Source organism: Pteropus medius, unplaced genomic scaffold, assembly GCF_902729225.1.
Source record: "Pteropus medius unplaced genomic scaffold, Ma_sr-lr_union100, whole genome shotgun sequence".
Taxonomy (NCBI): Eukaryota; Metazoa; Chordata; class Mammalia; order Chiroptera; family Pteropodidae; genus Pteropus; species Pteropus medius.
In genome coordinates, this window is record NW_024340697.1 from 1,699,060 (window position 1) to 1,712,581 (window position 13,522).

Here is a 13,522-nt window from a genome sequence, read left to right on the forward strand (position 1 = left end):
GAGAAAGAAGGGTCACTGTAACACCTAAAAGAATCTGGAAAGCCCTGGAAAGCTGAGAAGGGTAAGGTTGAGTAAGAAAATTTGGAATTCTCATTTAAAGTAACAAAAGCAAAAATAAAAAATTAATACGGTTTTCTTTAAATAAAAACTGGCTAGAAGAAATTTAATATTCCCTGTGAACATCTAATGTAAAACTATATAGTCAAAAGGAAATTATTTTGATATATCCAGATTTTGGTTGTTTGTAATAATAGAGTTATTCTTCTTAAAATACTGATTCACATTTTCAGAAATGATCTGGAATCCCATTGTTTTCATGTGTTGAAAATGTTTGATAATAAGCTATAATCAGTTTTATCTAAGACATTTATTAATAAAGTAATCAAAAGAAGCAAACTTCTTTATATTTTAGAAATTTCTATACTATAGAAACAGAGGATGAAAACAACACACGAAAAACCATCTTCGAATTTGACACAAAATGACACGGGTGAGTCATTTAACAAAATTAAGGATATACAGTGACTATTTTATGTTCATTCATTCATCCAAAAATATTTCCAAAGAAATATTATTAAAATAAATTTTTGCTGACTATTTCTAAGTTTCTTTAATTTTATAATATTTTTCATAAATAGTTCTTGTTACTTTTACAATCGGAAAAAGATACCAGAATATATTTTAATTTAAAAATTATGAAAATCATAGCCACAATTTATGGAGCACCTGTGAGATACCATTCATTACAAGAAGAAATAATAAAGAGGTAATATGCCTAGTAGGCTCTTTAATTCTTTAATTCTCAATATCAGAGATCAGCAGATTTAGAGGACAGCAAAATGATCCTGATTCAAAGATGATTAAGGTTACCCTGGAACAAAAATTTTAGAGAGAAAAGAATATTTAATTTGGAACATGTTATTCTTCTTTAAAATGACACACACATGTAATTCTATCAAAATGAATTCAATAACATGTGCATACTGTGGTTATAGATTAAAATATGTATTCATGGAGAAAGTAAAATGCAAAATATGGAAGCACTCATGGTACTGTGGAATGATTAGAATCTTTACTTTTTTTCAATAAGATGATTTACTTTTGTCTTTTCTGAACTTAAAAAAAATAAATTCAAATTTACAGCAAATTGGCATTGTAAAGAATGATATTTCAAGAATCATGCAACTATTCATTCTTTCCTGCTTCATAAATAATCACAGAATAGTCGTCAAGGTGGCAGAGATGAGGTGATTTTAAGCTTGCTGTCACCACTGTGTTCCACTTTCCCAGGCTCTCCGAACAGAAAGAGGAAGCCTCAGAGAGACAAATGGGAGCAAAGAGAGACTGTGACTGCCCATTGCCTGGGCTGCTGTCTTTTGCCCTTAAGCTCCCTGATTGATTGTCTTGAGAACTGCTGGAGACAAGTTATCACTGAGTAGCAAGTGATAGCACAATGGGTATAGAAATTTCTTCCTCCTCAGTCTCTTCTCAGGAAGGAACTGCTTTCAGGAAGATGTTCATTCTAGGTAATTTTAAGAAGTAGTGATCTGAAAAGCAGACATCTCACAGCAGCGGAAACGGGTGGGATAATGAGGGTGGGCATGTCTAGATCTTGGGATATACAGCTTTTCCATCACTGAAGTCCCTGACTGATACTCCCAGACAACTAAAAATAAATGTTAGAATAATTAATTGACATCCTAATTTGCGTTTCTATTTAACCGCATTTTTCCTTACCCTGGTACAAAAATATTAGGCAGGCTTCTTCTGCCTTCTTGTCAAGGAGATTTAGGATATAGCAATCAAAAGCAGACTTTTCTACAAGACAATCCCCTTCCTGACGTTTCTTCTGCGTAAGTTAAACCTCCTTGAGGAGACAATGCCAATAGAAGGTAGAGTGGCCTTTGGTTCCTGTGAGATCACCTCTAAGTCCTCGGAATATCCTACCTCTTAAGAGTGTCTGTGGCCATGCCAGATAATTTATGCTAACAGTGTGATTTAGAGTGGGGCCTTGGGTCCAACGAGTATCAGCCTGACCTCTGGAGAAGCTAGAGACTGAGTAACAGAGGTCAGTCACATGGTCAGTCATGCCGACTCCCAACAAAAACCCTGAACACCAAGGCTTGGGTGAGATTCCCTACTGGGCAATACTTCGTGCATGTTGTCACTCATTGCTGAGAGAATTATGAGTTGTCCATACCACTCTCATGGGAGAGGACAACTCTCTCCTGGACCGTGCCCTTAATCTATATCTTTTCATTGTAACAAGCTGTAATCATGACTCTAACAGCTTTTCTCAGTTCTTTGGCCCTTCTAAGGAATCATGGAACCTGAGGGTGGTCTTGGGGACCCCAGGCAATAGCCATTAAGTTCAGTTCAAAAAACATTTTTAAAATGACCTTGTAGACTATGGCCATGCCACCCTGAACATGCCCGATCTTGTCTGATCTTGGAAGCTAAGCAAGGTCAGGCCTGGTAAGTACTTGGGTGGGAGACCACCTAGGAAGACCAGGTGCTGTAGGCTTAAAAAAAAAAAATGACTCTGTAGCTTCCATTCACTGTGATAATTGCTGAGCATAGAATGAGTGAGCAACATATTTTTTTATTTAACTATTAAGGAAATTATAGCCTGGTTCAGAAGGAAGTTAGTGAGAGAAGCCTGACACACAAACGGATCATTTCCACAGAATGTGATATGTGTGCTCCTGACAAGCATTATCATTAGTTGTGATTAATTGCCTTGCCGATTTTGCTCCAAAATATAAGCTCTTTAGGTGTAGGGGAAAGTCTTACTCATCTTTGCAGCCTCAGCATCTAGGTATCTCAGTAAGTGTTTTATTTGTTAAATCATTGAAAAAGAATGTAAATATCTAGTTTAATGCTGTTTTTCCACTTACGCTTTTGGTAGTGTCAATCCCTTGATACAGCTGAATTTTCCCCATCTTCCACCTTTCATCCTCACTCTTGGTCTCCTCCCATGCCAGGGCGTTATTACTGTTTTTCACAAATACTCGAAGTTTCCCTACTTTGTCTCCAGACAGCCGGTAATAAAAGAGCATACAGAAGTTGCTTTGGGGCTGCAGGTCAGGGAGGAGAAGTTTTAATCGGCCAACATCCTTCTTATGGCCTGCCAAGGCGGGAACTGCCATATAGTAGCCAACAGCTTTAAGAGAGGAGAAATGCACACTTGATGAGGCCATTGTAAAGGGTTTGGCTATAGTGTATAAGATACTATAAAAAATGAACGATAGTCTCCTAGCAGGAAAGCTGAAGTCCTTTTCATTTGGAACATAGGAACGAAATTTTTACACTAAAATAGGTTTTAGGGGTCATAGAGCTGAAATTCATTGCTGTATAGAAAAGGCAACCGAGAATCAGAGAAACTGAGGGATTTGTCCACATTCACAAAGCTTGGCAGTCACAGATATGGGGTAAGACTCTTAATTAAACGATCCTTTAGCAATGCAACTTTCCATTTGCTTGTTTGCACTTCAGAATGCATTTCCGCACTGAGTCAATGATATGCATGGTGGTCAGCTCCTTAGGTGGGTCCACAGTGTGGTGTTTAATCCACAATGTACCTGAATTTGTACTAATGGTTCCATGGAGCTCAGCAACAGTGTGTTATGTATGGTTGCAAGTTCTGATTTAGGATGACAGGAACACATCTCCTATTTCTAAGTATCCATCTTCCAAGTATCTTTTAACCAATGATAGTGAATGTTTGCTCATCTTCAAGCTTCTGATTGTGGCTTTGATGAACTTGGACAAAACTCCCATAAAGTGGGGTCTGAAGAAGTTAATAAGGAGGAGGAATTCCTTAGAAGCCTGGAGGAAGACACTGGGTGGGGTGGATTCTTCTGCTAGTACAATTCCTGGAGACACTTGAGGACCCAGGCTGACACTGCCTTACTTTTCACTGGACTCAGAGACTGTCCAGTCTTCTTGTCCAGCTGGTAAGATTGTCAGAGTCAGCACATAAAATATAGAGGCCCAGTGGAGTTTGAAATTCAGATAAACAACATGTCTGAAATATACTAAAAAGTATTCATTGCTTCTCTGAGATTTAGACATCTTATACTTTATCTGGCAACTCTACCAGCTGTACTCTCTCTTCTGTGACCCACTGTGGCAGGCTTCCCTTTCTCTCCCAGCTAAAGCCCACTTTAATCTGCCCTTGAGATTTTATCCTTCTAATAATGCTGATTCATACCATGTTTCTTCATTTTATGTTTAACTCCATCGAAAAAGACAAGCCAATCTAGAGACGGAGGTACAGAAGGGGAGGGAGTACGATTTGGATGATACAAACCCCAGGATCTTTTGTCCCATTGATAGAAAACCCACTTAAGACATCGTTGACTATGTGAGCGGTCACGATCCTGGAGTAAGCTATGGGCTCCCAATGTGCCATGCCTCTGGTAGACATAGATTTGGAGATGCCATGATGGAAGTAAGGAGAAACTCAGGTCAGTTGCCATCAAGATAGTTTCTCCAAGCTATGGAATGTCTCTGGCCTGGTTAAACTTGCCTTATGGTTGCTCTGAATCTTTACTGACAGTCCCACTCCCACAACTTGCTGTGTGAGATGCATCCACTCTACCGTAATCCCAAATTCTTAATTTTTATAGGGAGTATCCAGGTTTTCTGATTACATGTCAGGGCTTGAAAGAAAAGCTCCCAGAAAGAAATTAGTCCAGAGGAAGGATCTAGAAGAAGGATCTTCTAACCTAGGGCTAAGCCTGTACATCCCCACAAAAATAATTTGACTGGCAGGAAATTCGAGTCTCTGAATGTATAGCAGTTTTCTCTAATTATATACTCAGCCTTAGGAGACAGGGGTCCAATTTATGCTTCACATGGGCTCTCCCAGCCAAACGCTCTGTCCAAAAGAAAAGCTACGGCACATCAATAATGTTTAGGTAGGCAGCGGAAACTAGGCAGCTCAGAGCCAAGGCTGAGAAAAATCCAAGCTTAAATGTGAAGAAAGAAATCCTCAAGCAACAGAAGGGAAGGTTCAGTCCAGGAGTTCAGGTTGTTAATTTGGTGCTCATTGTGGTTTTGAAGCTTTAGGGCTGACTCTGCTAAAACTCCAGGTTTAGGGAGCGGTCTTATTTCCTTTCCAGATTTGTTTCCCTCCCCAAAACAAAAACAACAATGCACCAAAGTTGGCAAAATGGAGAAAAGGAATGACTTCCTCCTACCCTGTACGAATTTCAACATCTCTCTCAGCAGCAGGAGAGTGAAGATGGAAGAGGTTTGCTAGAGCATCCTTGGCGGGGTAGGCGGGTGGCAGAGGGATTAAGGAAGAGAATGTGATGTGCTAAACCAAGTTACTCATTCATCAGGGGAGACTTCAGAAGGTCTAAATGTTTCCAAACATAACAAAGAACCCCAACCTAACAAGTGACAGGAATAATAACCCTCCTGCGCTGGAGAGCCTTCTTTGCCCGAATCGCATTGCACAACACGAGATAGTGAAACCTAAATACCATTGTCTCCATCAGCAGGATTCCAGTCAAAATCATCTTCTACATCCTGTTTCCAGTCACAGTCCCCACGATCGAAGCTGCAGTCAATGGAGATGTTTAAATCTGCTAAGAAAAATGGTGTGTTTCATAACTGTTAAGAGCTTTAGAAAAATGTCTAACATGTGGAGCTTTGGAAGGCAATGCCATGTTTTCAGTCAAGAGTTTAGCTAAGCTACTCCACGGTATTGCAGCCTCAGCATCCATTTTATTTGGTCAAGCAGCCTGTGGGGGCCTTAAATTGATACTAGCAGTGTCATGTGAGTACACGCCCTAGATTACAACTTGCAGTGTCACAAGTAAATGAAAGTTCCTTGTATGACTTCCGTGTCGCCTTTGTGAGAAACAGTCACCCCTGCTTCCCAGGGCCTCCTCCTTACTTGCTCCTTAGAGCAACCCCGATGTAGTTGGTTCAAATTGGCCAATCCAGCCTTATCCTGGTGTACAGTGCATAAAGAAATGAGGACCTTTTGAACTTTACAAAATGGATTCCATGGGAGCCATGACAGTAATGTCAACTGGCACGTAAGGCTAAGGTAGGGAAGAGACAAGAAACTAATACTTAATCAAGCCACATTCAGAGACTACAATGTGCTGATCAGCCCTGCAGCCAGGCCTGGAGGACACCTGCAGAACAAAAGATTTCTGCTGGATTACTAACCACCCCTTCTCCACACCTGAGAAGGGGAAACAGGAAAAACAAAGTGTTTAAGTGGCACCCAACACAAATAAAATCATTCATTCCCTATGGCTAAAACCATGGGGAACCTAAGGATTAAAGGCCGGGAACTGCCAGCAGATCTCTCACTCTACATTCTGACCTTTTCATTTTTCATACTCTTCCTTTCCTCACTGTATGTCCATGTCAAAGGAAATGGGTTTACAGAGTCTTTTAAATTATAATTCACAGGTTGAAGGAATTATATATAAACCAAATTCCCCTAACCCTCAGGGTCCTTCTCACTGTCTTTCTTTCTGTACTAATCTTGACTCTATCTCTCTTACTGTCCTCTCTCTCTTGGCCCCTCTCACTCTCTGCCTCTGACAGGAAACCACACTGTCTGTGGAGTGTTACTCCTTTCCTAATAAACTTTCCTTTGACTCTAACTTTGGTATGTGTGTTGAATTCTTTCTACACTCTACCAAAGAACCCTGTTCTCAGTGCAGGACTTGGTCTCCCCCCGCGAATCAGGGAACTTTGCCCTGTCAAGGGGAATGCCCTTAGGGTTCATCAGCCCCCACCTGCAGAGGCCAATAAGCATGAGGCTCCCACCTTATAAGGTGCATGTACGCTGAACACCTGAGACAGACGATGTTCAAGCCTGACCCGACAGCATCATGGATGGTGGCGAGAACCCAAGGCTCTGACCTTGTGCGCGTCGCAGCCACAGGCTTGGGACCTACACGCAGCTCTCTGCGCTGCCAGTCAACTCAGCTCGCCTTGGCATCCCTAAGGACTTTCATCCCTTCGCTCTGTCACGTGAGCCTCTGTGCTTCCCCGCTCTGTGTGCTGCATGTGAACCTGGGTGGGTGGGTACCTGATCGGTTTATCTGAGAAGGTTCCACTCAATAAACCTGGCCTTGGGGAAGGACATAAATGTGTTCAATGGTGTTAAATCAGTAGCCGCTTTTCTCGCTTGCGACACCTCAAAACCCCAAAGTGTTGGGGACCCTAATAAAGGCGCGTGTCCCAGATCCTTCCTCTTTCTCTGTAAATACCATGCTTTGATCTCTCCACGTGGGCCCACCAGGTATGCCATGTACTTCCTCCAGGACCTGTGAGTAATAAACTTCTCTATCTCAATTTCTTTTGTGGTCTTTTGTTAAACTCTGGGTTCCACTTAACAAGCGTTAATTTAACAAAATCATAACTATTGTATGGAGTACAGGGCCAACATTACAAGTTTTGGACCAGCGCCTCTAGTTGCTTTTATGTAGCTCAGGGGTCAGCAAACTAACATCCTGGCCCACTGCTTGTTTTTGTAAATAAAATTTTATTGAAATATTACACCCATTCATTCATTCATTTACATATTATCTATGGCTGTTTTTGAGTTACAAAGACAGAATCGAGTAGTTACAACACAGACTGTATGGCTCACAAAGTTTAAAATATTTACTATCTGGTCTTTTATGGAAAAAGTTTTTTGACCTCGATGTAGATGACAGAAAACTCAACTAGGAAAGAGAGGAGAGATAGAGATGCTTTGGTTATAACTAATGCCAGCCTCTGGCTCTGAGTTGGGGCTTTGGCAGTTTATGCTGAGGAATAAAGGAATGGCAGAGACAGAGAAAGAGCTAAAGAGAGAAGTGGCAGCAGCTAGTTGTTGACTTATTACAATTTACAGAATATTTTCATATACATCACAATATTTGATTTGATTGTCATAAAAATTCTATAATCAGACTCGTTTTCAGGAAAGTAAAACTGAGGGCATAAGTGATTTGTTTAAGACACGGAATACTGGAATTGGACCTGAATCCTAAATCAGACTGAAATCCGGGGCCATCCATCCTGCAAATATCCTAAGCCGGCACAACACACTGCTGCTTTTATCTCTTTCCTTTCTTCTCAACCCCTGTTGCTCCCATTCCAGTGAAGATATTTTATTTCTAGTCCCAGTTTTAAAATTAAAAGATGTCAGATAATACTTGCTTCTAGTCTTCGATGTTCTTTAGTGAGTATCGTTAGTAGTTTGAAAAGTCGATGTTATCAGCCCACAGCCAGTGCAACATAAATCCTTCAGTTGGTTTATAACCGTGGTGGCACGTTTGCCTCAAACTCCCTACTCTTCCTCAAAATGCAGGAGATTGGGAATGTAAGTGGGGACAATGGAATAGTATATAGCCAACTACTCCTTAAAGAGAGAAAACTCAAGGCTTTGGTCTCAAGTACAGTATTTCATTTGTGTAGCACTTTACGATTTGCAAAGTACTTTCAAATATATTCTCTGATTTAATCTGTACTACTCCTAAAACAGATGCTGTTGGTGCCACAGCAACATCTGTCGGCACTTATGTTCCCTCATAGGCATGTGACTTTCTACTGCAAACACTCACAATCCTCTGTGTGAGGATATTTTGTGGCTGGAGCATGCTTGGCCCAAGCCAGGCAGACCAGAATACCAGGGAGCCATTCCCCTGGGAGAGCCCTCAATCAGCGATGGAAAGGCATTGGTGGATAGATATCTCCATTTTCTTGCCTTTGGGTTGGACCAGTAAGCGTTGGAATTTGACACGGACCTGAAGTCAGATTGGACTCCACGCTCTCTCTAGTCTTGCACAGGGTCCAACTGGAATGGAGGTCCAGTTGCCACAGTGGTGCCCTTCTCTGTCTTTATGGCAGGTCAGGAGCACCCTCCTGGGAGCAGCCTTCAATCAATGTCTGATGGGAGCCGGTGTATAAATACCCTGCTCCCTTTCCCCACAATTCTGAGCCACGTGTTGTATACTGGCTTCCAAATTCCCCAGTGGAATCTAGCTCCAGTTGTCTACAGTGGAAATCTGCTTGATAATGCAGCCTTTACTGCCTCCTCCTCTGCCCTGTCTCACGTCCCACTCCAAACCACTGTTTCCTGGGATCACCTCACACATAAACCACTTGCACACAAATTCTTGTCTCAGAGTCTGTTTCTGAGGAACTTAGCCTAAGACAGTGCCTTAAGACAAGTATTGTTCTTATTACAAATTTACACTCGAAAGTAATGAGGCAACACAAGTCTAAGTGACTTGCCCAAGGACAACAGCAAGTGGAAGTGTTGGGGTACCCACCTGAGTCTTCTAGTTGAGAATGAATGCTCCAGGACGCCTTACTCAAGGACCTTAGCAATCACAGAGTCATATGCTCATATACAAAATTGTAAACTTTCTGTGTTTCATTAAGGATTACAGAAGAAAAGATAGGATAAGAAACCTGGTTGGTTTGGGAATCCAAAGAAGATTCAATTTATTAATGTCACTTTAGCAAGTGTAAAATAGGTCTGGGCAGAAGTTCTGAGCACCTGGAGGACGTAGCTTAACCCCTGAGCTATGATACATTTTCTTCCTAATCAGGAGAAAGGGCAATAAGGTGTTTGATGCAGAGAAATAAAAAAATTAAATAGAACACTTAGGAGAAATATGGAAGAAAACAAGAAGCCTGTAGGAGCTGGGTCATGAGTCACTAGCCTTTGGACAGTTTTTAGAAGCAGGTTCTTAGATTAAATTTGGAGGACTGAACTAGAGAGGTAGAGAGGTACTTTCTTCACGGTGGAAGTTGTCCTGTAAACCAAAGGAACGGAATTGAAGAATGTACTCACGGGGTACACGCGAGTGGGAATCAAACTAGCATAAACTTAGGACACGTATGGTGGTAAGTAAAAGACAGTTTGAAAAGGAAAATTAGATCAAAGCATTCATATTTATACCAAGTAAAAGTGATTAATATATAAGTAGGTTTTCCCCTGATGTTTGTGTAGAAATGACACATACAAATTGTTACAGGTGGTAAATGTGCTAAATAAACTCAGAGGAATTAGAGATCAGACCTAAGAAATTCCAGATTATGAGGCTTTGATAGACTGATCATGAGCATGGCCCTAATTTTTACCTCTCCCTATACCTATGCTCTTTGTCACATAACTTTGTAGCACCTCCCCCAACTCATAAGTCTGGACTGGCCTTGTGAATTGCTTTGGCCGATAGAGTCTGGTGGAAGTGATGTGCCAATTTTGTGCCTAGACCTCAAAAGGCCTGTGTGCGTCCACTCTTCCTTGGAACCCTGCCGCATGCCTCATAAGAACAAGCTTGGCTAGCCTGTTGGAGGATGAGAGACCAAATGGAGCAGAGCTGAGTCAGCCCAGTTGTCCCGACAGGCCTTAGGTGTGTGAGAGAGCACAGCTAGGATCAGCAAAGTCACTAAGCGGGCCCGCAGCTGACCACAGACACATGGGCGAGCCCCACCCAAACCAGCTCAGATTAGCAGAACTATCCAGCCAATCCGTAGACTTGTAAGTAAAAATAAATATGTATTGCTGTAGGCCACTGAGGGTTTCTGGTTTGTTGTTATGCCACATTATTTGATAATAGGTAACCGACATAGGCACTTTGGGTTAGATTTTAGTACATGGTCAGGTCGTGGGCTCTTAGGTGTTGGAAGTTGAAGCAAATGAGTCATTTTCTCCCATCTCCATATATACAATCTGCCTCAACTCTTTACTCTAGGTGTCAGGTGGGAGTGGTGGAGAGAAGATGGCCTTACTATATTATAATCACTGGTACAGAAGACCCACTATTTTCATACTGGCACCTAGAGTGATGTAGTGTGTCATTCATGATGTAATGATTTTTCCCTGAGGTGTCTATAAATGAAGCAATGACTCATAAACATCTCATCCTATGAGGAAATGAAAACAACATGGCAGACCGTGAGAGAGCATATACTTAGAGGAAAGTGTTATTTACCTTTGTGTTCCAGTCTGGGTGTTGTAGCTTTTCTTTCGATGAGACCCAGATTATATTCATCTGCTTCATTCACCTTAGGGGCTAATAGAGAACACTTAATCAGTTAAGAACAATGCCAAAACCTCACATGCTAAGAAGTTATGAATGAATGACTGAACAAAGAGGGTTTGATCATGTATTCTACCGACAGCATATGTTAGAGCCGCGTTTCCCTAACATTTCCAAGGCTTCACTTGGGTCCAGTATCCTCATCCGGGACATCTTTTTCCAGAGGTTCCCAGTTGACCTAAGCATCTATACTACTAATAACACGTCCCTTCTCACCAGGTTTTGGAAATATACTTTTGTGAGATTCTCACTCTCTCTTAAGGGAGATGATGTTATTGGCATGCTAGTTTTTGGATGAGTGGGCCTGTGTCTACTTCCCACTTAGTTAAATCAAACAGCCATGGAACCAACAACAGACGAGGCACAATATAGAGGGAGCAATGGATGTCCAACGAGAATGAAATGGAAAGTCTCAGTGTGCGGGATCCAGGATGGGTTAATATGGAAACCGTCCAGGAGGGGCTGAGACTTATGGTGGCTTCTGTAGTTATCCATTCATGGAGAACACATAAACTTAAGCTCTACTATAGAATTTTCTTCCCCACAATTGCCCATTTTGGCTTTTAAAATCATAACTACACAACTGCAAAATTCTCTTCATTGAATGAGACTGTAAAAAGCACCCTCAAGAAGAAAGGTAGAGTTTGGCAGATCCACCTGGTAAGAGTGGCTCTGGTTTGAGGGGTGCGCCACATGGAAAGCTGGGCAGCCACAGAACTGTGCATGCAGGGCAAGCAGCTGACTTGGCTGGGAGTGGAAAGAGAAGGTGTGTGTCAAACAGGAAACCCCCCGCCCCAAGAGAAAAGACTTACGTACCTTGTTTCCCATAGAACAAATCCGATTACGTATCTCTGAAAGATGTTAAGTTTCCAGACCTTATAGAGAACCCTGCTTCTCAGGACTTAAAGCCAAAGCCGTTTTACTTAAGGTGTGAAACTGTCTTTTCTTCTTTCATTTGCCAGGAGAAACCACAATTCATTTTTTATAAAATGTATAAAAGAACGAAAGAGATACTCACAGAACACATCTCCTCGAAGCCACTGCTCCTGTTCCACGTGGTTCTTCGAGGCTGTCTCATCTCTTTTCTCTTCCCCCAGCCCCTCGTTCTTTCTCTCTTCATTCCCTTTTATTTCTCCATTAGGGTGCCCACCTCTGAAAACGCTCTTTTCAGAATCGAAGGGCCACAAGTTAACCTTGGGGTTGGGAGTCCCAGCAGGTTCTGTGATGACATTTTTAATTTTTACTTTCTTTTTCATGCTGTTTTTGTGAGCAAGCAACTTCTTGATTCTGTCTTTGATGGTACCAGCAGCTCTGATGATTTCCTTCACAGACTTTTCAGGGATAACTAAAACAAACAATAACAGGCAAGAAGTTCCACCTTGTCTGATAATTAGATGACTCACGAAAAATGGAGCATTGAAAAGTGTTAAAGTGCAGTAAAGGAATGCTTTCCGATGCAACTCATATGAGGCTCTACCATTTGACATTTTCTTTTCCTTTTTTTAGGCAAGGCAACCCTTGGTTGACCTCACAGACCGCAAGGACCTTGTCAGCTTACAGTCCCTTATTTTATTTATTTGTTTGTTTGTTTGTCTATTTATTATTTTTTACGCCTACAGCACCTGGTCTTCCTAGGTGGTCTCCCATCCAAGTACTAACCAGGCCTGACCCTGCTTAGCTTCCGAGATCAGACGGGATCGGGCTTGTTCAGGGTAGCATGGCCATAGACTATGATTTGACATTTTAGGAAGAACTGGATCTGCATCTGTTTAAACAGTTCCAATGTTAAGTTAGTATCTTAACTACTTTCTGTTAGAGGACGCACCTTTGATTTGCTTCAGAGACCTGATGATGAAATACCTGCTCCTTCCAGGTTGTTACAGATCCTAAGGTAATGGATTATCCAGAGTCGTCTAATATTCTTGCTTTCACACAGATAGTTTCCAAAGCTGGCGCTGCCCAGGTAGCTATAGGTTTGTCCAAATTTAATGTTCAAAGATTACAGCCATAGCATTAGGTCGAACCACATAAATTGCCAATAATGGGCCATTTGTGACCTACAAAAATGATGATTGATGGTTCAGTGCAGACATGTCTAATTTTTCTTCCACATTCTCTCGACCCTTTGAATTTCTTCACCTCCATCAACTACTATTTAAACCTAATGCTTTAATTTATTGAACACTTATAGAGAGCTTTCTGCATTTACTATTTTATATTCATTTCTTATTTCTCACCACTAAATAAAGTTGGTTTTAAAAATGCACCTCTAGGCTGATTCATCATACCCCCAGTAGATCAATGACCCTTGGGAAAATATTAGTTTAGAAGAACTCAAGAGGCAGAAAAAAGGTCATTGAGCCCAACGCCTTTGTTTTGTAGATGAGGCAACTGGGTCAGGTTAAGTGACTTGCCCAAAGCCACTCAGCTAGTCGGCAGTAGCC

At 41.5% G+C, this 13,522-nt stretch overlaps 1 protein-coding gene, 1 non-coding gene and 1 pseudogene across 2 annotated transcripts in view; 1 reads left to right on the forward strand and 2 right to left on the reverse strand.

Moving 5' to 3' along the window:
- The window catches only part of EGFL6 (EGF like domain multiple 6), a 51,592-nt gene that overhangs the window by 431 nt on the left and 37,639 nt on the right, over nt 1-13,522 (reverse strand). The window contains exons 8-11 of the mRNA XM_039873302.1: nt 12,097-12,423; nt 10,971-11,051; nt 5,493-5,594; nt 2,898-3,163 (exon numbers count right to left, since the gene is read on the reverse strand). Of these exons, the coding sequence (XP_039729236.1) occupies nt 2,898-3,163; nt 5,493-5,594; nt 10,971-11,051; nt 12,097-12,423 (776 nt within the window). The remainder of the gene's footprint in view (nt 1-2,897; nt 3,164-5,492; nt 5,595-10,970; nt 11,052-12,096; nt 12,424-13,522) is intronic.
- Nucleotides 2,406-2,524, forward strand: LOC120611878 (uncharacterized; annotated as a pseudogene).
- Nucleotides 12,689-12,807, reverse strand: LOC120611929 (5S ribosomal RNA). The gene has a single exon (XR_005655326.1). It is a non-coding gene; the product is annotated as a 5S ribosomal RNA (ribosomal RNA).